Raw genomic sequence first — 24,578 nt, forward strand, 5'->3', positions numbered from 1 at the left:
AAACTTGACTGCCTAAGTATGTCTCCAAAAGAGGGCTGGGGAAGCAATAACCTAGATAGACTTTGTCCTACTGACACAGTCACTCTGAATACGAGAACAGTGTGTTCACATCATCACCAGTGTACCCGCCCTAGTCCGGCTGTCACAGGAAGGGAACTCCACCCCCTACCCCCTCGGCCAGCGTACTGGCCACCTTTTCCCTCCGAGGTCTTGCCTCTGAATGAAAGTTCAGTTTGGTTGGTTGGTTTGTGCCCCTGCTTGAAAAAAAACAGCGACAATGAGGGGGGTAGGGGGGAAGCGGGAGGGGCAGGAGGAGGGGTGGATGCACGGGAAGTAGGAGGAGAGATAATACCGGTTTCTGAGCGAAGGTGTGTATCGTGGAACCTTCTACTAGTTACTTGTTCGGGCTCGTGATCGACCTGCACCCACCTGGGGGTGGGTGGGGGGAGCGATACCGCAGGATTAGTGCGCGCGAGGCACTGTCCCCTCACTTCGGCTCAGCAAGCGGCGGCTCTTGAGCGGCTCCGCCCATCCCTCCCCCCCCCCTCCCCGTTCCCGCCGGCCGGAGCGCAGGAGAATGTTCAGCCTGCAGGTGCTGACCCGGGAGCTGTCCGTCTACCTGGAGAGCCAAGTGCGAGTGGGGCTCTTCGGCTCCGGCGTGGGTTTATCGCTGGTACTGGGTGTCAGCGCTGCCTATGTGTGCTACTATCTAAGTAGTATCGCCAAGGTGAGAAGAAGGGGGGGGGGGGAATAAGAGGCTCGTGGTGGTGGTGGTGGGTGTTGCTGGGAGCCGCCCTCGCTGCGATTCGCGCTCACTTTCCTCTTCTGGTTCGTCCGCAGAAACCGCGGCTGGTGGCGGCCGGCGAGGCTTTCCGCACCTTCCTGGAACAGCACTGCCCCGCCGTAACAGACACTTATTACCCGACGATCTGGTGCTGGGAGGGCAGAGCTCAGACCCTGCTGCGGCCCTTCATCGCCTACAAGCCCAGCTTTCAGTACACTAAGTAAGCCGGGAGGGGGGGGGAGGGGGAAGAAGAGGCACCGCTCTCGGGTGGGGGGTAGAGGAGGAAGATGGGATCGACTGATCGCATCCGCTCATCTGCCATTATGCATATTAAGGAACCCATATTAAAGGGCTTAAAAAGACCCTGATCTGGCACGGTGGGGCGGGGGGGGGGGGGAGGGGTTAAGAACAGGGGTTGATTACTTGATTGTCCCTCGGGTCCTTCCTGCACCTGACAGTTTTTGTAGGTTAAATTGTCTCTTTTGCCTCTCTGCCTTCCTTCACCTTTCATTTTGACCTGTATTTCTTCTTAGGCGCAGTTATGAGTCAGTTGCCGGAATTTCATTGACGTTATGAGTCTCTGAATAGTGTGATTTAGGAGCCTGAGTGTGCTAGAAAAAAAAAAATGAGAACAAAATAATTTCCTAACCTGTCCTTCTCGTGGTGCAGTTTAGTTATACTGCTGTTCACGAAAATAAATCTTTTCTAAAATTGTTTGATGTGGGCTTTTTTTTTTTTCTTCTTTTAAAAGAAGTCAGTTTACTGTGGTAAAACGAGTATAAAATAGCTTGTAGTGGATTTTTTTGTTTGTTATAGCTAAGGTTGTTAAGGTTTTGAACCATTTCTTACAGTGAGCATATCAAAACAGCAGATGGAGGACAGATTTCCCTGGACTGGTTTAACAATGATGTCAGCACCTTGTACCCTGATGCTAGTACAAGACCTACCATCATCTTGTTACCAGGTCTCACAGGAACCAGCAGAGAATCCTACATCCTTCACATGGTCCAACAGAGTAAAACGTTGGGATACAGGTAATACAGAATAGGTTTCGTTTGCTTTTATAATCCCCCCTCCCCCCCAACAGTAAAAATATTGTTGCAATGGAAGTTTGTAAAAGTGATTACCAGTTCGTTTATCTCTGAGAATGAGGGAGCACATTTTCATTATTTGGAAATATGCATGAGTGATTTTGTTTCATGTGTACAAATTGCTGTATTCAATATGAAAGGGAAGCAAAATGTTACTTTATGCTAAGGCTTTGCATATCAGTTCTTTCTCTTGATGTGTTTAAGGCATTTTTTTCTTGACCAGTGTGGCGGAACTCACTGGTGCCGATTTTCTCTATTGCATGGAACACGCTGGTGTGTGATCAAGAAATGGGAGGTGCGTTGGCCAAAATTTTAACACTGACAGCAAGTCCGTGCTTTCTTTAACAACCATCTGTGCTTACAAGCTGGGGAGAGAGTCAGGTTCTGTAGTTGAAAACATAACTGGCCCCTGTTTCTGCTTCACCACTATCCCTGGTGATAACTGCTGTCACCAGCCCCAACTGGAAGTTTCACAAGACTACTGCTTGCTACGTGGTTTTGTGTTCTACAGTTTCTGGCAGCAGATGGATTTTGTGTTGCTGTTAACTAAAGAGACACCAGAATTTGAATATATTGGTATATTTGAATGATGAACTGTAAGGGAAAATATCCTTAATCTATGGTTTGTATATACTTGAGACTAAAGGCTCCTTTTACTAAGGTGCGCTAGCATTTTTGGATCTTTTCCAGATAAGCCCTGCCACTAATGGAAAAAGTGCACGCGTGAAAACTTAAGCCCTGCCACCTTTTGCCAGCGCACCAACCTTCACCTATTTACCATAAATGAACTTTCTGATGCTCGCGTACCCAATCTTGACCTATTTACCACAAATGAACTTTCTGATGCTTTTGACTCAAACTTTTGTAACGTAAAACCAGACATGAACTTTCTGACGCTTTCGACTCTCGTTCATGACAAGGAGACGGCAATACATTTTTTTCAAACCCACGGAGTGATCCATCAGCAACGTTTATGCAACAATGGCCACCAAATGACACTTTCAACTGTTTCTGACAGGTGGAGGTGTAATGCCCAACAGTGTCGGCAAGAAATCGGTGTTCGAAAGGGAACTTGGCTGGAGCGGTCTAAAATGGAGTTTAGGACAATAATTCTATTCATTTATTGCTGGTCCAAAAATATGGCAACAATCAAATTCTGCTCAGAGGAATTATCTATTGGCCACACGACCGCTGTTGACTAGAAGAACTTTCTTCGCAAAATTTGTGCCTAGCGGCTTTTGCAGACTTCAACAATTGTTGGCGGCCCCAGTCTACACGTCGAGATCGATGAAACGCTAATATCTCGCCATAAAAAACACGCAGGGCGAGTCCTTTCCCAGCAGTGGATTTTTGGAGGGATCTGCTGGGAGACTAAAGAAGTGTTCATGTATGCAGTGCCAGGTCGAACTGCATACATACGGACCTTTTCAAACAAATTATTAATGACATGTCCCAATTTCACCCTCTTCAATAAAAACTACAAATACAAGTTTCATATCCTCTTTTTTATAATCTTTTCTGGGTGGTGGGGGTTAACATTTTGGCGGGGCTTATATTTTTAGTGCACGCAGGATATTACCACGCGCTATGTGGCAAGAACTAATGCCAGCTCAATGCTGGCGTTAAGGTCTAGCGCGCGCTATTCCGTGCCTTAATGCCCTAACGCATCTTAGTAAAAGGAGCGCTAAATAAAAGTTTCTTGATATTGATAGGTACATTTACTAAAAGGGGGTGCTGAAAAGTTCTCAGCCCAACTAACTTCCTAAATTCTGAGCGTTATTTTCCCACTGTAATTGTAAAGTGTTTTATTTTGCAAAATGCCAATTTGCAGAATCATGATGCTGTGTTTTGACAATGTTTCAGATCATTGATTGAACCAGATCAACAAAAAGTATGGAATTTTCAAGGGTGGAACTCTGAGCCAACATAAAGTTCCTATTACTGTAGAAGAAAATTCCAAAGGAAATCCATGAATGTATGATGTAAACATAGAGTAACAAATGTCCATCATACTCCATAGTGTGCAAACTTTCAGTGTGGAGATTTTGAGACCGAAGATGCAGCATTTGGAGCATTGAGTTACAGCAGCAGATTTCTGCTACTCAATGGTCACAGATTTGGACTTGGAGGATGAGACTTGGAGGATGCGTCAGCATCTATGAGACAAACCTGGTTCTTTTTGTTACATATAATTTTTTGGACCCCAGTTCGTTTGCAAAAGTTGGACAGTTCAAAGTCTAATAGATGCTGGCATTGTCATCTTGAAGTAGGGACACTGGATTATTTGTTGTTTTATTGTACCTTGATACTCAATATTTGGAAATCAATACGGGGACAAATTAATAGGATATTGGGAACATTGATTCCATTGTCCTATGATGTGATTATTTGTGGGACGTTGTTGAATGCTAAAAATACATTAGACAGGTATAAAAGCAGACTCCTTATAATTATGACATGGATTGCTATGAAATGATTACTAAGAAATGGAAAAATTGGGACAGGCTAAATTTTTCCTTTTGGTGGTACTCTTTGTCTGTTATAGATATGAAAAAATGAATTCAGAAATATTGGGTCATAATAAACTATTTTAAAACAACATGGAGTCCATTAACAAATTTTGTTAACTCTGATTAGTTGTATAATGCCTTTATGTCCTATTTGATTTGTACACACATGTAGGGAGGGAGGGGGGAATAAATTTTGTAATAATATTTGATTGAATATAGTGCTGTTCATGTTATAAATTGTATTTAAAATTTATTGCACTTTGTACTTGAATTGAAAATCAATAAAGAAATTTAAAAAAAAAAAGGTCTGGGAGGTCTCGAACAGTGTCAGCTCATGAAATTGTTGACCATGTCCATGACCTGATGTTGGCAGAAAGGCAAATATCAGCTAAAACAATTGCTGAGACACTACAAATATTCAGGGAATGTGTTAGGTGTATAATTATACAAGATAGAAAATATGACAGGCTATTAGCTCAGATGTGATGGGATCACCAGATAACCTTTGGACTCAGGGGGTGTCTCTTATATACAGTCCCTGACTGTTGTAGCATGTCATCCTGAGGCTAATATAAACATTGTTTTTGACCTTCTGACTTAAACCACTGGAATGTCCATTTTGCTTCAGCAATATTGCAATTCTTGAAACTTGGACAGTGACATGGGCTCTGTGCCATTTTTCCATGCCCAGACTCTGGAGTGGCTGGGTTAGCCTGAGCTGGGTACATGTAATCACCTGACAAACATTTTTGTACAGTGACATTAGGCAAGTAGTTCTTAAGCAATTAATTCTTGCTAAATTAGGACTTTGGTGAAATCAGAGCATAGTTCATGCTGTATTGATACATGGCTTGAAGTATGTGTGTGGTACTGAGGTTTTTGCTAGTTTTGTTAGTAGCTACCTATGCAGGGGTTTGACACAGATGAAAATCACATGGTTTTGATGCTATGCATCTTTGTGTACAGTTTGAACTATCTAGGGTGAACAATATAATCTACATTTGACTTGAGATCTGAAATTCCCGTAACTCTTGAGTTCATTATACATGAGATGCTTGATTGACAAATCTGACTTTTTCCCTCTGGTTGTCTCCCTGTCAAGATTTTAAATTAAAACAAAATTTACGTAATAATATTTCCATCTTCAAGATTCTTGTTATGGTTGCTTTACCTCATTCTCTTTTTTCACTCTTCTGCACTTTGATTTAGATAATTTTTAATACAAAGACACTGTTTTCCCCAAATCTATCAAGGAGAGAGATGTTGTATACATGTATGTAGTCAGGCAGAAGAACAACACCTCGCTTTGAGATATAGAGGAAGGATTACCAAGGAGGATGTGGACAGCACTTTTGAATTGCTGCTGTGCTGGTGACCCCCTTGGATTTCAAAGGTGGGAAGGGAGCGCTTTGGATGGGGAGGGGAGAGGAAGGACATTGAGCTGCCCTGCCTGACCCATCCTAATATTGGGTGAAGCCACAGGGGAATCCACTGCTTGCCCTGTATCGGTAGCATGAAATATTGCTACACCTTGGATTTTGGCCAGGTACTAGTGACCTGGATTGGCCACCATGAGAACGGGCTACTGGGCACTGGGCTTGATGGACCATTGGTCTGACCCAGTAAGGCTATTCTTATGTTCTCTAATCAATTCTTTTTATTTTACTGCTGCCTCCCCCCTCCCCCCCCCCCCCCCGAATGCTGGTGTTAATGCATTTGTTTTTTTAATGCTAGTTGGACAATTAACATATTAATCACATTATTAACAGGTTAATTGTTCAGCCCTAAAAACTATTAAATTTTTCAGATGGCTTTAAGACACTACTGGGATAAGCACAATTGCACTTTTTACTGGTAGAGACCACAGGTCCAAAGAAACAGGCAGCTGATATGCATCTCAGAACAGGTATAAATGATCAGCAGATAGTTTGGATGGTGCATATACATAAAAACTATGCCACTTTATAGGCCTGAAATTCAGTGAGAGTTCTCTGCTGTAAATCTGGTCAGACTGCTTTGCACTCTCTGGGCAGTCTTGAGGGCAGAGTTTGAGTTGAGCCAGAAGTTATCCAGTTAGCATGAATATTTAGTCCACTAACCAGGTAACTAACTATCTGGATGAAGTTAGCAAAAAAGCCAGCCTAACTTTATTCAAGTAGTTATCTGAGTACTGGCTTAATATCACCAGTACTCGGATAAGTTTTGGCAGCTGCCCTTTCATGTACAATCCATCTGGAGGCTGAACTAGCGGGTAATGCATCTATTTCAGCCTTGGCTGCAGAACTTAAAAATAAAACCAGCTCCCTCTGTGAGGTCACCTGTGCGGCCACTCCCCTTGAAGTTCAGTTTGTTTCTGCAGCCTTGCTGAGAACTTCTAGTTTTCTTCTGCTCGTGATTTTATTTCTCAATTCCTAGTCTTATTTTCTTTGGTACCGTGGGTTTGACCACGTGCTGCCAATCAACTCTGTGCAAATGATCCTTTGGCGGGAGATCGCAGACATTTTAAAGTTTGTCTGCTTCTGGAGGGTGCTCTGTAAGCCTGAAACTGCAGTAAGCCCTCTGGGCAGCCTGCAGATTGGATCGGGTCTCCAGGATCGGGAGCCATCTCTCCCCTGGTTCATCCACAAAGGGGTAGAGCGCAGGCTGCTGCAGTTCCGAGGGGATACGCCGGGATTGGAACCGTGTCTTCCCTGATTTCCCTGAGGGGTCCTGGTGGTCGTAATCTGAGGTGACGAGGAAGGTGAGGCAGTCGGAAGACCTGAAAAATCCTGTTTAATCAGCTCCTGAGGTACTGATCTCCCTATGCTTGCACTGTGTATTGCTGGCTGCCATTGAAATGCATTGCACCACATGTCTCTGTGGTGTCTGAGTCACAGAGTTTGCCAATTTTGGGGGGGTGTTCAAATCGGGGTTTTGATGGGTTTCTCTGTGTACTCTGGTCCCCCCCCACACCTGTAAAATCCTAAGATTGCCTTTTTTCATGTTTTCCTGCATTTTTTAGGCAAATTGGCACCCGCGGAGGCCATCTTGGATTTTCTTCAAAGTTTTTAAAAGTATATTTTTGGACTTAGAAGCTTCGTTTTTGCTCCAAACTTCACAGATGGCCACCTCAGGGCAGGATGGCATGGATTCATGCCTTAGATGCAGCGGATGGCGGCAGGATTCGGGCCGTGTATCCGTTCACTGTGGACCGCGAGGGGGGGTGAGATATGTGTATTCCACGCTCCCCTACTCCTGAGAGGCCCTAACGCCCTTTAATTCCACCAGAGTTGTGATTGCTACATCCGGGGTGCCTAAACTGGGCGCGGATGGCATTTTCACGAAATGCAAGTGCATTTCCGGGAAAAAGTCTCCTCAGTCTGCTAATCCTGTGAGATCTGAGACGCACAGAGTGGTTCCGGCTGCCGGTGACTGTTTTTACCCAGAATTTGGGGCTCTAAGGTATCTGTAAAAAAACAACAACCCAGGAGTAAAAGGGGCTTTGCCTGTTTCTCCCACTCAGACTCTAGTACAACAGTCTGTTCCACCTTCGGATGCCAGCATGACGATTTGTTTCTTTACTGGGGTACCAGAAAGCAGGCGGCTCGATCCCGTCCTTGCTTCTGCTTCGGTGTCTGTGCCGTTGCCTGTTTCTTTGGTGGAATCAGCAGAGATGGCTAACTTAGCAGATCTGGGTGATACCTAGACCAATGGGTTCCGAGACCTTGCAGATCGCCAGACAGTGTGCCGGCTTTTCAAGACTAGCCGCCTGCCCATCTTTATTTTTGGGTCACTGTGAACACGGAACCTGGTTTCAGACAATGTGGTTCCGACAGAATGTAGAGTTCGGAGTTCTGAGCCTCCACTGTTCGCATCCTTGCTGCAATGCGGTTTTGGCAGAAGTGCTGTTAGAGGTCTGGGAGTCCATGGAGGGTTCCATTATCCTTGGACTTGGCAAAGTTGTATCCCATGGCATCGGACTTCAACTAGAGACTGGTCTTGCTGACAGTGGATTCAGCTGTGGCTCAGGTTGCCAAGCGTACCCCCTTTTCCTCAGATGGAGGGATTATCATGTAGGATGTTCAAGACTGATGATTGCATTTTGATCTTAATGTATTTCTGTTTCCACTATGGCGGGAGGGTGAACTGCGGCGGCCACTTTCTTGTGGCCTGGGCATGTCTGAATTTTTTGCCCGAGGCACTCTGTAGCATCTTGAACTAAGCTGGGAGCTTCTTCAGGCTCCACTCAGTGAATGACTTAGCTTTGCTACTTACTGAACTTCAAGGGGAGTGGCCGCACAGGTGACCTCGCAGAGGGGGGTTGGTTTTATTTTTAAGTTCTGCAGCCAAGGCTGGAATAGATGCACTTCCCGCTAGTTCGGCCTCCAGAGGAGATCTACAAGAAGGAAGATTAGCAGAGGTAAGAAACCTAATCTTTCAATGCCCAGATATTCAGCGCCAATATCCAGGAATAAAAAATCTGTAATAGCTGATGTCTAAAAAGACATTGAACACTGCAGGCTGAATATTGACAAATATGAACTAAGAGTTAGAGAATGACACAGGGAAAAAATTTGTCCCCATCACTGCCCCGTCCCCGTGACCACCGTCTCTGTCCCCACCCCATCCCCGTGACCACTTTCCCCACCCCATCCCTGTAACCACTGTCTACGCCCCGTCCCTGTGACCAATGCCACCGCAACATCCATACAAGCCTCAGTACTGCAATATTTAGCTTATTCCTTCCTTATAAATCAAAGTTCTGGCTGCTGAACTAGATAAAGATATGTTCAGCTGGCAGGGCTTTGTTTATAAATTTTTATCAACACAACTAATATACTACTTTATCCTAAAGCAAAAAAAAAGAAAGAAAATTAAATAAATAAGAATTTTTTTTTCTACCTTTATTGTCTGGTTTCTGCTTTCCTCATCTTCTCATTCAATTCTTTCTATCCACTGTCTTGTTTTCTCTCTGTGTCTTCTATTTGCTTTGTTACTGTGCCTCTCCCTTCATCCACCCCCCCCCCAATTGGTCTGGCACCCATCTTCTTCCCTCTGCTCTCCCCCATAGTCTGGCATCTCTTTCTTCTTCCCTTCCAGCGTCTTCTCCCCACTCTGTCTTTCTCATTTCCCTTCAGTGTCTTCTCCCCACGCTGTCTTCCCCATTTCCCTTCAGCGTCTTCTTCCCACCTTCTGTTCCCTATTTCCTTTCAGCATCTGTTCTTTTCTTTTCCACTACCACCACCCTTCCCTCTCGCCGCCCTTCAGCACCCCTCACGTGGCCCGATAATCTCCCTCCCTCCCCCTTACCTTTGCGGCGAAACTTGCTCAAGCCGCCTGAGCCTGCCTGCAGTCAGAAGTTGCGTCAGAGGAGAAGCTTCCGCCCACAGACACACGCGACTACAGGCAGGCTCGGCAGGCTTGAGTAAGTTACTTTGGAAACTAACACACCGTGAAGGTAATGGGGAGGGAGGGAGATAGATTCGGCCAGTAGGTAGGAAGGAGGGAGGGGGGCCGCACGCGATCGGTGATTGCGCGCGTTCCCTCCCTTAACTGCAGGGACAAGGCCACTCACCGCTCCACGGGGTGGTGGATGGCCTTGTCCCCCGTGCATGCAGTGAGCACTCCCACCCCCATTGTTTCGGTGGGTTACTCGCAGCTAGCTGCGGGTAACGGCTATCGTGTCATTCTCTACTAAGCGTATCTGCATGGCCAACATTTTAAAATTAGTATTTATATGTGTGTGCCATTTTTAAATTGTAAATGAACCACAACTGTTGTATATTGACCCCAGTAGTCATAAGAACATAAGAATTGCCGCTGCTGGGTCAGACCAGTGATCCATCGCGCCCAGCAGTCCGCTCACGCGGCGGCCCCCAGGTCAAAGACCTGTGCTCTAACCAAGACCAGCCCTACCTGCGTTCGCTCTGGTTCAGCAGGAACTTGTCCAACCTTGTCTTGAATCCCTGAAGGGTGTTTTCCCTTATAACAGACTCTGGAAGAGCATTCCAGTTCTCTACCACTCTCTGGGTGAAGAACTTCCTTACGTTTGTACAGAATCTATCCCCTTTTTAGTCTGATTTGCTAAGTGTTTTATCCAGAATGAGAGACATGCCTTAATGAAACAGCTCTTAAGGTATTGAATACTTTATTTGGTATGGTGTGCATTTAAATTTTGAAATGTAAACTCTTGAACTACTCTGTAGTCCTCCCCTCTCCCCCCTTCAGATAGTAGTGTTCCCTTCCTGAAGAAATTGAATGAAAATACTTCTGTGCAAATTCCATAAAGGTTATCAGAGCTACATATTAATAGAAAGCAAATAAATATAGTTTATTCACTTAGTTAATGAAAATTACTTTGTTTTACAGATGTGTTGTTTTTAACAACAGAGGAGTTGCTGGTGAGGATCTCTTGGTAAGCTGTCTCTAATTCTTATCTATTATTTTATGCTTATAAACCTGCTTTGTACCTTTTGGAAAAATGGGAAAATTAAATAAGTTTAGAAGTTTCACCAAAGGCAGTTTTATTTTCACATGATTATATAGGTAAACATAATGCAGTTGTAATCTTCTTGCTGAGGGGATGGGGTAGCTCTGGTGGGACTACATAAACTAAACTAGGAAAGCTGAGGGCCGAGTAGCAAAAATGACTGGTACAGTAATATTTACATCTGTCTGTGCTTCTCAGTCTTCTCCTCGAGGTACTTCTTGTCAATCAAGTTTTCAGGATCACCATACAATGAATATGCATGAGAAAAATTGTGATCCTGAAAGGCTGATTACCTACATGTCTTCAGCACTGGTCTAAGTAACCTGAGGGAGGCTTGTTATCCTAGGACAAGCAGGCAGCTTAGTCTCACAAATGGGTGACGCCATCCACGGAACCTGGTACGAACAGTCTGAAAAGTGAACTGTCGAGCTTTGTGACTACTCATACCGTGCGTGCGCGACTACCTTCCCATCAGAAGAGGCTCGAGGTACCTCAGTTCTTCATTTTCTGCGGAGCGAAGAAGTACCGTATCTTTTTGACTGAACTCCGTTCAAGTATGGTTAGATGGTTTGATTGAACAATCTGCATCTTATTGCACCTTTAGAAAACTGGTTAAGACCTATTTATTCAAAAAAATTGTTACTTGACTGATAACTATATCATTGATTCATACTGTATTTTTCATTATTGAAATATTGTACTGCCTTTTTGCGTTCTTTGTATCATCACTGGAATGTTTAGTCCTTCTTACCGTGTTTCCCCGATGATAAGACACTGTCTTATTTTTTTTGGAAGGCCAAAATATGCTCTAGGGCTTATTTTCGGGGGGATGCCTTATTTACCCATGAAGAAGACTACAGTACACAGTTATTGTTGAAAAAAAAACAGAATTTTATTACCTGTATATGGTACAGTATAATGGTAATAACGGTAGTTGTCATTACAAACCAGCATAACCAGACAATGTCTCCGACTCTCCAGTCGCCCGCCCCGACTCTCCTCTGGCCACCCCGACTCTTCTTTCGCCCGCCCCGACTCTCCTCTCCCCCTTGAAGTCCTGTCCCCACCCTGAAAGCCTGATGCCCCCCCCCCCGACATCCGATTCACCCCCCCCCCCGCAGGACCGCTCGCACCCCCCCCCCATCATGTAGAAGCTCCTACCGGTGTCCTGCTGCTTCCCCTCTTGCCCCGCCAACTCCCCGACACGATCGGGGCAAAAGGGAGCCCAAGCCCTCTTGCCCCACCGACTCCCCGACAATATCGGGCCAGGAGGGAGCCCAAGTCCTCCTGGCCCTGGCGACCCCCCCCCTAGTTGTTCGGGCTAGGAGGGAGCCTAAATCCTCCTGGCCACGGCGACCCCCTAACCCCACCCCGCACTACATTACGGGCAGGAGGGATCCCAGGCCCTCCTGCCCTCGACGCAAACCCCCCTCCCCCTAACGACCGCCCCCCCCCCAAGAACCTCCGACCGCCCCCCCAGCCGACCCGACCCCCCTGGCCGACCCCCACGACACCCCCACCCCCTTCCCCGTACCTTTCTGTAGTTGGCCGGACAGACGGGAGCCAAACCCGCCTGTCCGGCAGGCAGCCAACAACGGAATGAGGCCGGATTGGCCCATCCGTCCCAAAGCTCCGCCTACTGGTGGGGCCTAAGGCGCCTGGGCCAATCAGAATAGGCCCGGGAGCCTTAGGTCCCTCCTGGGGGCAGGGCCTGAGGCACATGGTTCAGAAACAAAAACTCACAGTTTATAGCTTAGCCCTTGAACATGGTTGCCAATCCCATTTCCATTGGTTCTGGCAACACAGCTAGCTCCTCATCAGGCAGTTCTCCCTGAAGCTCCATGGGAGTCTCTTCCTCTGGTACTGGTAGTCCTGGAGGTGTTCCAGCTTCTTCTACCTCAATGGGTGTACAGCCATTACTCCTGCTTGAGCCTGTGAGGTCCTCAAGGAAGAGAGACCTCAGCTTTCTCCCAATCCTGCCTAACAGCTTGTTCCAGACTGCTGGTTTTTCTAGGGGAGGGACACGCCCTGCTCTGCCTGAGTCAGCAGGGATCTGTTCCTCTCTCTGGCTTCCCCGGTGGTGACCTGGATTCTGGTTTCTCTGTGGGCTCTTAGTTCTGACTTTGCCCTCCTGGGTCCTAGCTCTACTGTGTTCCCGAGGTGTGTAACCAGTTTTCCCAACCCTCGGCCCTAAATGACTAGCAGGCTCAGAGGACTCCAAATAGGACTGTGGCCGGGCTCTGAGCGCTCCTTTTCCTGGTTTCCTACATCCTTTCCTCCCAGCATTCACAGGGATCCTAGCAGACGTGGAGTCTGCTTGGTCACAATAGCAAGGTCAGCCTATCATACTTTTGAGAGGTCATCTAGACTTTCTGCAATGTCGGGGACTATGAGACACCTAATTTGGCTAACAGTCTCTTGTACCATTGTGGCGGCCACAACATGAAGGAAATGGGAGTGTTTTGAATAGCACAAAGTCTACTTCCTATTCATATTAGGGGCGATATTTTTTTTACATTGTCTGCTACCGCAAAAGCAGCAAAATTAACAGTAGCCTCAGCAACCTCACATGGCAGCTCCTTCTGAACATGCTCAACGTTTCTTCATATACCTCTGAAGAGCAGTGCTCTTTCTTCCTCTTTCTCTGACACTTCCTAAATCAGTCTGAGGTTGTCTGCAGCATTGATTTCTTTTTTTTTTTTTTTTTTTTTTTTTTACTTTATTTATTGGATTTATTCATTACAATATCTCTGTAATAAACATACATGAATGAACACAAATAATAATACAAAGTACAAAAATGTGAATTCCAAAAAGGAATTAACATAATATAAGAAAACTAATTCAACCATTTCCTAGTCCACATTAAAGCTGATCGCCAGTACAAATGAAACATCAAAGTAAAACTTCAATCTACTTTCTAGGAACAGGCAAATGGCTATTATATATATTATACATCATCCTCCAAAAGTAAACAAAAATAAGGAATTAAACTTTCAACAAAGGTTTCTCTTTAATAAAATCTTCCACCTGGGCTGGATCAAAAAACACATACTTATCATTTCCATATGATATTAGGCATTTACAAGGAAATTTTAAGAAGAAAGTGGCTCCGACTGCCAAAACCTTAGGCTTTAGCTGAAGGAACTGTTTCCTCTTAAACTGAGTTTGTCTAGAGACATCTGGAAAAATTATCACCCGTTGACCACAAAACATCTCTTGCTTTTTCAAGAAATATAATTTCAAGATATCTTGTTTCTCAAGTTCTGTCTTGAAGGTCACGAGAAGCGTTGCTCGTTTCTCAATTATGTCTTTAGAAGACTCCAAAAACTGTGATACATTCAAACTTTCTGGTGACACTATTCTATCCATTCCACCTTCCTCTACCTTTTCTTTGGAATCTCTTGAGATGTAATATAAATTATCGACCTCAAGGGTCTCCACTTTGTTATAGTGTAATATCTCCCTCAAATACATTTTCAAAAGTTCCAATGCAGAAAGGTAGTGTGTGGTAGGAAAATTTAACAAGCGAAGATTTTTAACTCTAATAGCATTTTCCATTTTCTCTAACTTAGCATGTAACATCATACTATCCTTAATATTAGAAACAGCGCTAGCTTGTAAATTACCTACTACCTGATCTAACTTTTCAACCTTTACAGCTGTTTCTCCAATTTTATTATTTTGTTCTTTAATTTTCACAGTTACATCAGATGAAAATTGACATAAGTTCGAAACGGTTTTTTGTAAAGATGACTCTATTCTATTTATACTAAGCCAAACATCATTTAGAGTGATCACTTTATCCTTGGGGAGAACATCCGAGCTTTGCCCAGTACTCATCTGTACTGGGGTTAGTTCTTTAGCTTGCCCCAGGGAGTGTCCTGAAACCTCCAGATCAGATACTGACAATGATTGCAGGGAAGAAGAAATTATTCCTTCCTTGAAAGAGGAAGGAGATTCTTCTAACCTTAAGGAATATGATGGTTGAGGAGGTGGTGTTGGTTCCCCAGAGGATAAGGAGACAGCTTGAATATTAAAAGTTACCTGTTCCTCAACAGGAGGCAAGATGGGAACCACAAGATGACGATCCATCGGGCCTGTTGTTGCAGCAGATGGTATTGCCTTAGCTTTCCTCTTACCCATGCTGAAGAGATGGTAATCCTGCTCCTTACTCCTCTTAGGCTCCGAAGGGGCTCAAAAGGGGCGAGCCCCTTTAGCCACGCCCCTTCAGCTCGCGACCCGAGGCTCACGACCGCGGGCCGCGTACCGCGGCTGCACCGTAATTTCAAGGCTCCCTCAGGACCCTCTCAGCTGGCTGGGTCGGGCTGCTGCGGGACTGCCTGTCCCGATGAAGTCAGTGCTAAACAGCACTAGCGACAGGCTTCCCTCGGCGGCTGCACCGTAATTTCAAGGCTCCCTCAGGACCCTCTCAGCTGGCTGGGTCGGGCTGCTGCGGGACTGCCTGTCCCGATGAAGTCAGTGCTAAACAGCACTAGCGACAGGCTTCCCTCGGCGGCTGCACCGTAATTTCAAGGCTCCCTCAGGACCCTCTCAGCTGGCTGGGTCGGGCTGCTGCGGGACTGCCTGTCCCGATGAAGTCAGTGCTAAACAGCACTAGCGACAGGCTTCCCTCGGCGGCTGCACCGTAATTTCAAGGCTCCCTCAGGACCCTCTCAGCTGGCTGGGTCGGGCTGCTGCGGGACTGCCTGTCCCGATGAAGTCAGTGCTAAACAGCACTAGCGACCTGCAGCATTGATTTCTGATGATACCTATGGGTTCTTAAAGTTATCGCCGACGCTGCTTATATCTAATTTCAAAATGAGGCCTCGTCAGCCCTTGGCAGATGACCTTCTCCTTTGACAAATGCCGGCTCTACTTCAATTGCATGCCTTCTCAGAATCATCAGGGATTCTAGATGAACGATCTACGTCCACCTGACCTCTGAGATACATTGCCAGAGGATGTGGTAAGAGCGGGTAGCGTAGCTGGTTTTAAGAAAGGTTTGGACAAGTTCCTGGAGGAAAAGTCCATAGTCTGTTATTGAGAGAGACATGGGGGGAAGCCACTGCTAGCCCTGTATCGGTAGCATGGAATGTTGCTACTCCTTGGGTTTTGGCCAGGTACTGGTGACCTGGATTGGCCACCGTGAGAACAGGCTGCTGAGCTTGATAAACCATTGGTCTGACCCAGTGGGGCTATTCTTATGTTCTTATGAGACAAACAGCTGCAGTTGCAGACACACCTTCAACATTTTCAATACAGAGTTTTGTTTTTCAGCCTGGCCTCTTTCCCAAGAGATTTTATTAATTGCCAGGTAGTAGTGGCAGAAGCTTTAACAGCTCGCAGCACTACAGTCGACAGGATTTGAAGTCAGCTTTTCAAAATCCCTCTCAACCACTATACTCAGCCAGAGTTCCCCTTTGCAATCAAGTCTATCATCTGCAATCCATCTCAGTCAGTCCAGTGATGATCCTATATAAGAAATAAATTACATTACATTACATTACATTAGGTCACATGGCGTCCAAAGTGCACGTTACACTCTTTGCATTCATCTCAGAACAGCTCAGTTGTCCCTGGCGTCTCAATGGTCTCAAGCTCTCTATCCATTTGCTCAGAAGATTGCGGTCATATCATCGCTTCCTCTCTCTTCAGTGGTGCATAAATTTGTCAAATCTTTCCAAAGGACTGCTCTTTCAAATGCCTCCACATCAGAAAGTTTTGACCACAGACTTGTCTATATGTGCTTGGGGGGTGACCCATCAATTGAGTGTACAACAAAAGCGCACCACTGGTCCCACCGCTTTAAACCAGTAATGTTAGCACTGTGAGGTGGTGTGTGTGGGAGGGAATCCCCCACTACATGTACAAGTCCTCACACTCCCGTTGGGGGAGGTGTGGGGGGAACTCCCCCCACTATACTGAAAAACTCCTGATCACTGAAAAATGAATGGAAAACAGAAGTTTTAAGTGTTCTTAGGGGGGGGTTCCCCTCCCCACTCAAACTCCCCCCTCCCCCAACAGGAGCACGAGGACTGCTACATGTACTGGGGGTCTTCCTCCATACCCCCTTCACTTGGCTAACATTACGGGTTTAAAGTAGCGGGACCGGCGGCGCGCATATGTCTTGTGCTCAATTGTTGGCGCGTCTTTGTCAGCACGCCAATGTCCGGCATGCTTTAATTACGGAACCTGCTTGGAGAGGTTTCCTGAATGGTCTCAGAACACAGAGTCTCTGGTCTGCTCATGAACAGATGTTCTACATAACCCACTTGGAATTCAGAGTGAACTTCCAATTGATTTTTGAAATATAATATTTCGCCCACATTTTATGAATCTTCTGCACACATCTTCTCACCAGAGTTGGGGGGGGGTTGGGGGGAATAGTAATTTGAGAAATCATAGATAATTTATAACTGTAAGTATTTGTCATGGTATAAGTTATATAATGAAGCAATGTATTGTTTTGTACATAGTTGTATAAGTCAGATGTTTTTAATTGCATTATTTTTCAATAAAAAAAGGAACTCGGAGCGATTCAGAATGCTCTAAAGACTTTTTTCAACAATATATTCAATCCTGTCCCCTTTGTTCACACCAACAATCAAGTCGCACTGTGTTACATAAACAATCAAGGAGGGACAAACTCTCTGTCAAGAAGCTGAGGAGATTTGGAATTGGTCAATTGCCTGAAAAGTTTCCTCAAAGCTGTCTATGTTCAAGGAGCACAAAATACACTTGCTGATAATCTCAGCAGATATATTCGTCTCCACGAGTGGACGCGCCACTCCAAGGTCTTACTTCAGAATATTTTCTCAGAGGGGATTCCTCAGATAGACGAATTTACGTCGCTCAGCAATCACAAATTGCCTCAATTCTGTTCCATCATCGTCTGGAGGAAAATGCTTTTCTTCTGAATAGGGTGGACAAGTTCCACTCATACTCAAAACGCTGATCATGCTCACTCAAAGAGTCGGCCACCATGATCCTCGTCTCCTTGGTGGTCCAGATAACCGTGGTTCTCTTTTCTGCTTCAGCTCACGGTCAAAGATCCAATAACCCTGCAGATCTTTCCATCTCTTCTCACTCAGACTCAAGGGTCTCTTTTGCATCCAAATCTACAGTCATTACACCTGGCAGCTTGCTACCTTACAGCTTGACCTCAACAGATGTTCTCTGATCCTGTTAGTTATTTTAGCTGCATCCAGAAAACCTTCCATGTAGCAGTGCTAGCTGCAGAAGTAGACATGGTTTTAAGCATGGTGTGATCTTCAGCATCTTGATGCTTCATCCTTCCCCATATCTTCAGTGTTGGAATATCTTCTTAACTTCTCCAACTCAGATCTTAACACTACTTCAGTCAGATTCCACCTGAGTACTATAAGTGTTTTCCATGTTCAGGTCAACAATAAACCTCTGGCTTCACATCCTCTTGTTTCCAGGTTTATGACAGGCCTTTTTAATAGCAAACCAACTTTTAAGCTGCCTCCATTGGTTGGTGAAAAGCTGTAATAGCGCTGAGATGGACTATAATTGATGTAGACTTTGAATCCTGAATCAGACAAATGAAGAAGGTAATCCAGGACTAGTGAAACTGAAATGGAATGTGGATCATAGTGATGAAGAAAATACCAGGAGGAAAAACGAGTCCACTTCTGCTGATAACATTGTTGAGTGGCTGGTTTACTGGAGGCTTCTAGAATAAGTTTCATTGGCTGAGAGGCTAAGTTCAGCAGCATTCAGCCTGAAAGATACCAAGCTGTCAACTTATTAGCTGGGATATATTTATGATATGCAGGAAACTGTTTCATAAGATGTTTCAAGTAGCAGGAGAAGTAGAAATTGTTGACAACTCTATTAGCCAACATGGAATTTTGATAGAGCCTTCGCCCCTTCCAGGTGGAACCGACGCATAAACTTTAGATGGAGTACACTTTTTTTTTTTTTTTTTAAAGAGTAGACTCTACGATGAGGGATTGATGAGAGAGTTGAGGTTTATCAAATCTCGGGAGAGAAATTATCTTGTAGAGACTCCAGTTTCCTAGAAGCCACTGGTACCAAGAGGGGTGATTTCAGATTCTTGTAAAAAGTTTCTCTTAAAATACCATGCAAAGGAAGTTTGCATGCAAAGGAAGTTTGAGCATGTTTTTTGGAGGGTGATCATAGTCTAAGGTTTCAAGATACTCCTCACTATACTTATAATCAGCCTTCAACTTCACCGAAAGATCCTTTCCCATTTGTTGTATAAATCTAATAATAATAATAATAATAATAATAATAGTTTATTTTTATATACCGCCATACCCATTCGAGTTCAAGGCGGTTTACATTGAATTACATTAGGGTCTGCATAGACAGGCAGATTTACAATTATTTGTCAGAATTATAGATTTGTTATTAGAATTACAGATTTGTTATTAGAATTACAGAGTAACATAGTTTCAATTGTTTATCGGCTTTATTTGAACTAGATAGAGGATGCGGGAAGAGGGGAAAAACGGGGGAAGGCCTCATGAGGGGGCCCGATTAGGGAGGGGGGGAGATATTGTCAGGGGGGGGTATCTAGTGAAAGATAGCTTTTCGGTGGGAGAAGTAGTCCTAGCTGGAGAACATCTGGGAGACTTTGATGCAGTAGAATCATCAGCATCGGTAGTAGATGAGACGGATCAGGGTCGGAGACTTCCTGAAAATCAGAGTCCTGCAGCAGAGAAGAATGGTGCTTTGATTGGTGCCGGTCCAGTGTCGGGGTCTTGGAATGTTTTTTCTTTTGAGAAACCTTCCCAGACTTTGTGGAGCTCCTGTCAGAGTGCCTGGAAGAGGACATATGACGTTGAGCAGATGGGGACCGGTGCTTAGAAGACAGATGCATCGACGGTGCTGGAGGTCCTAGCAATGTTGGCTCAGGCTGGACTGGTACTGGAGGAGTCAATGTAGGGAGCAGAAACTGAAATTGGTCCAAGAGCTCCTCTCGAAGCAAAGCATCAAGCTTCTGTCTCAAAGTAAGCACCGGTACTTGAGGCTTTGTTGCCGGTACCACAGGTGCTGCAACACGTTCCAGAGAGGATGAAGCACCTCTCGATAAAGGAATTGGTTGCTGTAGGGACTTGCACTTGGTCAACATGAATTGGCTCGATGCCTTTGTGACCTGCGCCCCTGGAAGAGAAGGGGATGGCTTCTTAGCTGGCTTACCCGAGGGTGCGATGGCCGGTGTCGATGCTGGTGCCTATGGTGTTGCCGAAGTTTTTAATGCTAATGATGTCGTTGGTGCATCTCCATCCATGCCGACACCAAAGAGTTTTTTCTTGTTGAAGATTACGATTCTTTTTTGTAAGGAAGAGAAGTGTTTACAAGTTTGAACACGGTGTTTGGGACCTGAACACGGTGTTTGGGACCCAAACACTGCAGGCACTAGCTATGAAGGTCCGTTAATGAAATAGTGCGGGAACACTGTCTGCACTTTTTAAATCCTGTCAGCGGGTGTGACATCGATGGAAACACTGCCTCAGCCAAATTAAACTTGATGGCTGAGACTGACCAAAGGCCCCGCTGGGCCAAAACCTCGTAGAATAAGAGATAAAGAAAAAATGAAATAACAGACCTGAGAGTGGGAAAGCAAGGAAAAAATTTCAATGGCCGTTGAAAAATGCAACTTCTTAGCTCTGCAGAAATCTAAGAACTGAGGGACCGTATGCCTACGTCAGGCAGGAAGGCACTCGCACATGTGCGGTGTGGGCTATCGCGAACTTTCTGAAGTCTTAAAATGGCGATGCACTTTTACACCTATGGACCGGTAGAAATAAAAATAATTATTTTGTGGACCGGCATCAGTCCGCAGACCGGCGGTTAAAGAACACTGGGATAAGTTGTGGGCCAGACCCCGCCCATCTCTACCCAATCTCCACCCCAGACCCTGCCCCCATAATAATACTAATTGTAACACTATTTTTTCCATTCATTTTTCATAGATACACACAATATAATCTTATTAACAACACATATTGGTTAACCACAAAATTAAACTACACAAAGCACACTGACAGCAGATGTAAATTCTCAAAACTAACATAATTCAATCACTATATTCAAAAATAAAATCATTTCCCCCCACTACCTTTGTTGTCTCTCTCCCTCTATGCTATGCCTTATCTTCTGGCCTGCCTCCGCCAGGCCATTTTATGCTGGCTCCCTCTTCCTCACTGATGCAGTGCACAAAGCTGCGGGCAGCGGCTCCTTGCACGTCCCATGCCTCATCTGGAAGCCTTACCTCTGACATTGTAACATCAGAGAGAAGGCTTCCAGTTCAGACGCAGGAAACGCATAGGAGCCACTGCCTATGGCTTTGTGCACTGAATCAGTGAGGAAGAGGGAGCTGGCCCGAAGATAATGCCGCATCGATCGCACCGTGGACCGGCAGTTGACAAACACTGTTTTGGGTCTGATGTACGTGCCGGTCCTGTGGACTAGCAGACAATTTCTGTGGATTGACACTGATCCACGGACCGGTGGTTGAAGAACACTGATCTAATTGCATGACTGCACACTGTATCTTAGCGTAAAACATATGGTATCAGCAAAAAATGCTAAGTACAGTATACCGGAAATGAAACTTTTGTGTATCTCTTAAGTAGAATTTATATTCCAAATATTTGTGTGTGAATTGCTGATTTTTTGTAATAGGAGTTCATGTGACATTTTTAGATGCTTGATGTCATATAAGCGTTTTGGGTTGTTTTTTTTAAAACCAGCACCTGGTTTTCTTCTTGAATTACAGATGAGAAAGTGCTTATGTAATTTTTTTCCCCATTTGATATTCTTACAGACACCAAGAACATACTGTGCATCTAACACAGAAGATCTGGAGGCTGTAATTTATCATGTATACAGCATTTATCCATCTGCCCCACTTATGGCTGCAGGTGTTTCTATGGGAGGGTAAGGATAAATTTACTGTAAATATAAAAGATTTAATTCACTTCTTCTGAAATTATAACTTTTTAGTTCTATACAGTTTTTATTTTTTGGAAGTGCAGATTTATGAGAATTTTTTTTAATGAATGTTGTCAAATATTTGACTGTTTATCATGCTTCCACAATTCTTTCCTTCAGGTATGTTGAACAAGTTGTTAATATGAATAAAAAGCATTGTTTGAAGTGTCTGTATATAAATATTAGAAAACTAAAAAATGGGAGAGTTAAAATGTATTGCACTAAATGAAAAGATAGATATAGTAAGCATCTTTGAAACCTGGTGGAAGGAAGATAACCAATGGGACACTGTTATGCTAGAATATACATATCACAGTGACAGGGTTTATCGGATTTGTGGAGGAAGTACCGTGTTATGTTGGAGGTCCTTGAATCAAATAGACTAAAAATATGCAGGACACAAAATATACCTTGGAATCCTTATAGATAGAGTTTTTAATTGCACAATTAATTGCATAGAGTGCTCCCTGTACAGTGTAATATAGAGATGGCAGATATAAATTCTCAAAAGTGACATATTTAATTAAACTAAAAATAAAATCTTTTATCATATGTTTGTTGTCTTGCAAGTTTCTTTCTCATCTTATCATTTCCTAACTCTGGTTCTCTGTGCAGCACCAGCAGTTCGCTGGGGAGATGGGTGGCAACGGTACCAGTAGCTCACTTGGGGGGGGGGGTGCAGTGGCACAAGCAGCAGCACTAGTAGCTTTTTTGTGGGGTGGGGGGGGGAGACCAGCTGTTCTGAGGTTGGAGGGTGTTTTAAAGATTTCCTCATAAAAGAGAATATCTCATTAAGAAAGATGACACCTTCTCCAACAAATGGAAGGCCTTCTATGGTGTACCCCAGGGCTCACCACTTTCCCCTATATTATTTAACCTATTTATGAGCTCACTTGGAGATATTAAATTCAACTATGAGTGCATACTGTCATACACAGATGACATCCTTTTCCTCATACCAACAACTAGCAACCAATCTGATACAACCCAAAAAATCTCAGCTAACAAAGTTAAAATACAAACATGAGCAACCAGCAACAAAATAAAACTAAATGCATCTAAAACCAAAATTCTTTATTTCCATACTCCACAACAGACAGCTCTGACAAACATCATTCTCCAGTCAGGTAATACCTTCATAGTTGACAAATCCTCCAAAGTTCTAGGCTGTATTCTGGACTCTACGCTATCAATGGCACCACAAATCTCTAGTCTCCGGAGAAAAACCTTCTTCATCATGAAACAACTGAGATTAATCAGACCCTACTTCCATCAACAACACTTTGCCCTGCTTGTGCAGATGCTGATCCTTTTTCAAATAGTTTACTGCAACTCCATCTTCATGGCCATCAATATTACCCTTATTCGCAAACTGCAGCTCATACAAAACAAGGCAATAAGACTCATTTTCAGACTGAAAAAAATGACTCAATCTCTAACTACCTCAAACAAATCCACTGGCTACCCATTGCATCTCAAATATAATTCAAAACATCATGCATTATGCACCACATACTCAACGGAAACTCCGCTGTACCCCTAATTCACCTACTATCCTCAGCATGGTCTGCCTCTCCCAGAAATATTGACAGGGTACAATTAAACCTCCCCATAACAAAAAAATCTCAAATATAAATTTATATTCCACTCAACGTTCACATTCTCTGTGGTGAAAGCTTGGAACGACCTCCCAACTGCCATCAGAACTGAATTTAACACCACCAAGTTTCGCAAGAAACTAAAGACCTTTCTCATCAACTCTACCAGCAACTAAACCCAACATCCATCAATGCCAAACCAGATCCAAACCCAGCAGACTCTCAGAGTAATAGACACTCTTCATCCTATTACCACCAGGGAACCAAGTACTCTGCTAACACTGGATAATGACTGAAACAGACTCTACCTACCTCATGACTTGCTTCTTCTAACTAAGCTAGCTCATCTGTCACATATGCTCCTCCCCTTATGTTTTTTTAATGTACCTCCCGCAACAGAGTTGTATTAATCTCCCTTAATCGTACAATATGTCTTCTCTATCTTTTCAATTCCCAATCATCTTAGCCTATGTTTTTCTTTGCTGTAATGTATACCTATGCTGTAATGTATTCCTAAGATTCCTTTTACTGCTCCTTTCAGTTCTCTTACACTTAATGTGATTTAGAAAATGCTGTTCTTGCACGATCCCACTTTATTCTAGGACCAGTGGGTTATTTCCGGCCTCCCGCCAGGGAAGCTTCAAAACTTTTGAAGCTTTTACCCCACTCCCCCTCACATCTTACCACTGAGCATGCTCCTATGTACTCCAATCTTAATTTCTACAGGCCAGGCTGTAGGAGCTTATCTTTTCTGCTCATGTTTCTTTTCATGATTTTATGGTTTTGCCCTCGTGTTGTGGGGATGTCCTTGACTGCGGGAGATTGCAGACTGTTGGAGAACATCTGCTTCTGGGGAAGTTCCCTGCTCAGCAGTAAGCCCCCTGGACAGCCTGCACATCAGATTGGGGCTCCGGAACCTTTCCCTTGGGAGCTATCTCACTCCAGGATCGCCCACTAGTTGGGTGTAGCGCAGGCTGAGCGGTTCCGTGGAGGTGCAACCAGGATCGGAGCCAGACTGAGTTTCTCCGCCCTGGCATTTGCGTGATGTTTGGGTGGCGGTGGTCAGGCCGGTGGGGCGGTCAGAAGATTTGAAATCAGATTTCCAGTTTACTGAGGCAAAGGACCTCCCTGTAAGCT

General features: G+C 44.5%; 1 protein-coding gene across 1 annotated transcript in view; it reads left to right on the forward strand.

Annotated features, from left to right (window-relative positions):
* Nucleotides 1–374: 374 nt before the first annotated feature.
* Nucleotides 375–24,578, forward strand: part of ABHD3 (abhydrolase domain containing 3, phospholipase) — a 44,596-nt gene continuing 20,392 nt past the window's right edge. The window contains exons 1-5 of the mRNA XM_033934907.1: nt 375–727; nt 841–1,004; nt 1,636–1,818; nt 10,734–10,779; nt 21,677–21,789. Of these exons, the coding sequence (XP_033790798.1) occupies nt 578–727; nt 841–1,004; nt 1,636–1,818; nt 10,734–10,779; nt 21,677–21,789 (656 nt within the window). The 5' untranslated portion in view covers nt 375–577. The remainder of the gene's footprint in view (nt 728–840; nt 1,005–1,635; nt 1,819–10,733; nt 10,780–21,676; nt 21,790–24,578) is intronic.

This window comes from Geotrypetes seraphini, chromosome 2 (assembly GCF_902459505.1).
Source record: "Geotrypetes seraphini chromosome 2, aGeoSer1.1, whole genome shotgun sequence".
Lineage (NCBI taxonomy): Eukaryota > Metazoa > Chordata > Amphibia > Gymnophiona > Dermophiidae > Geotrypetes > Geotrypetes seraphini.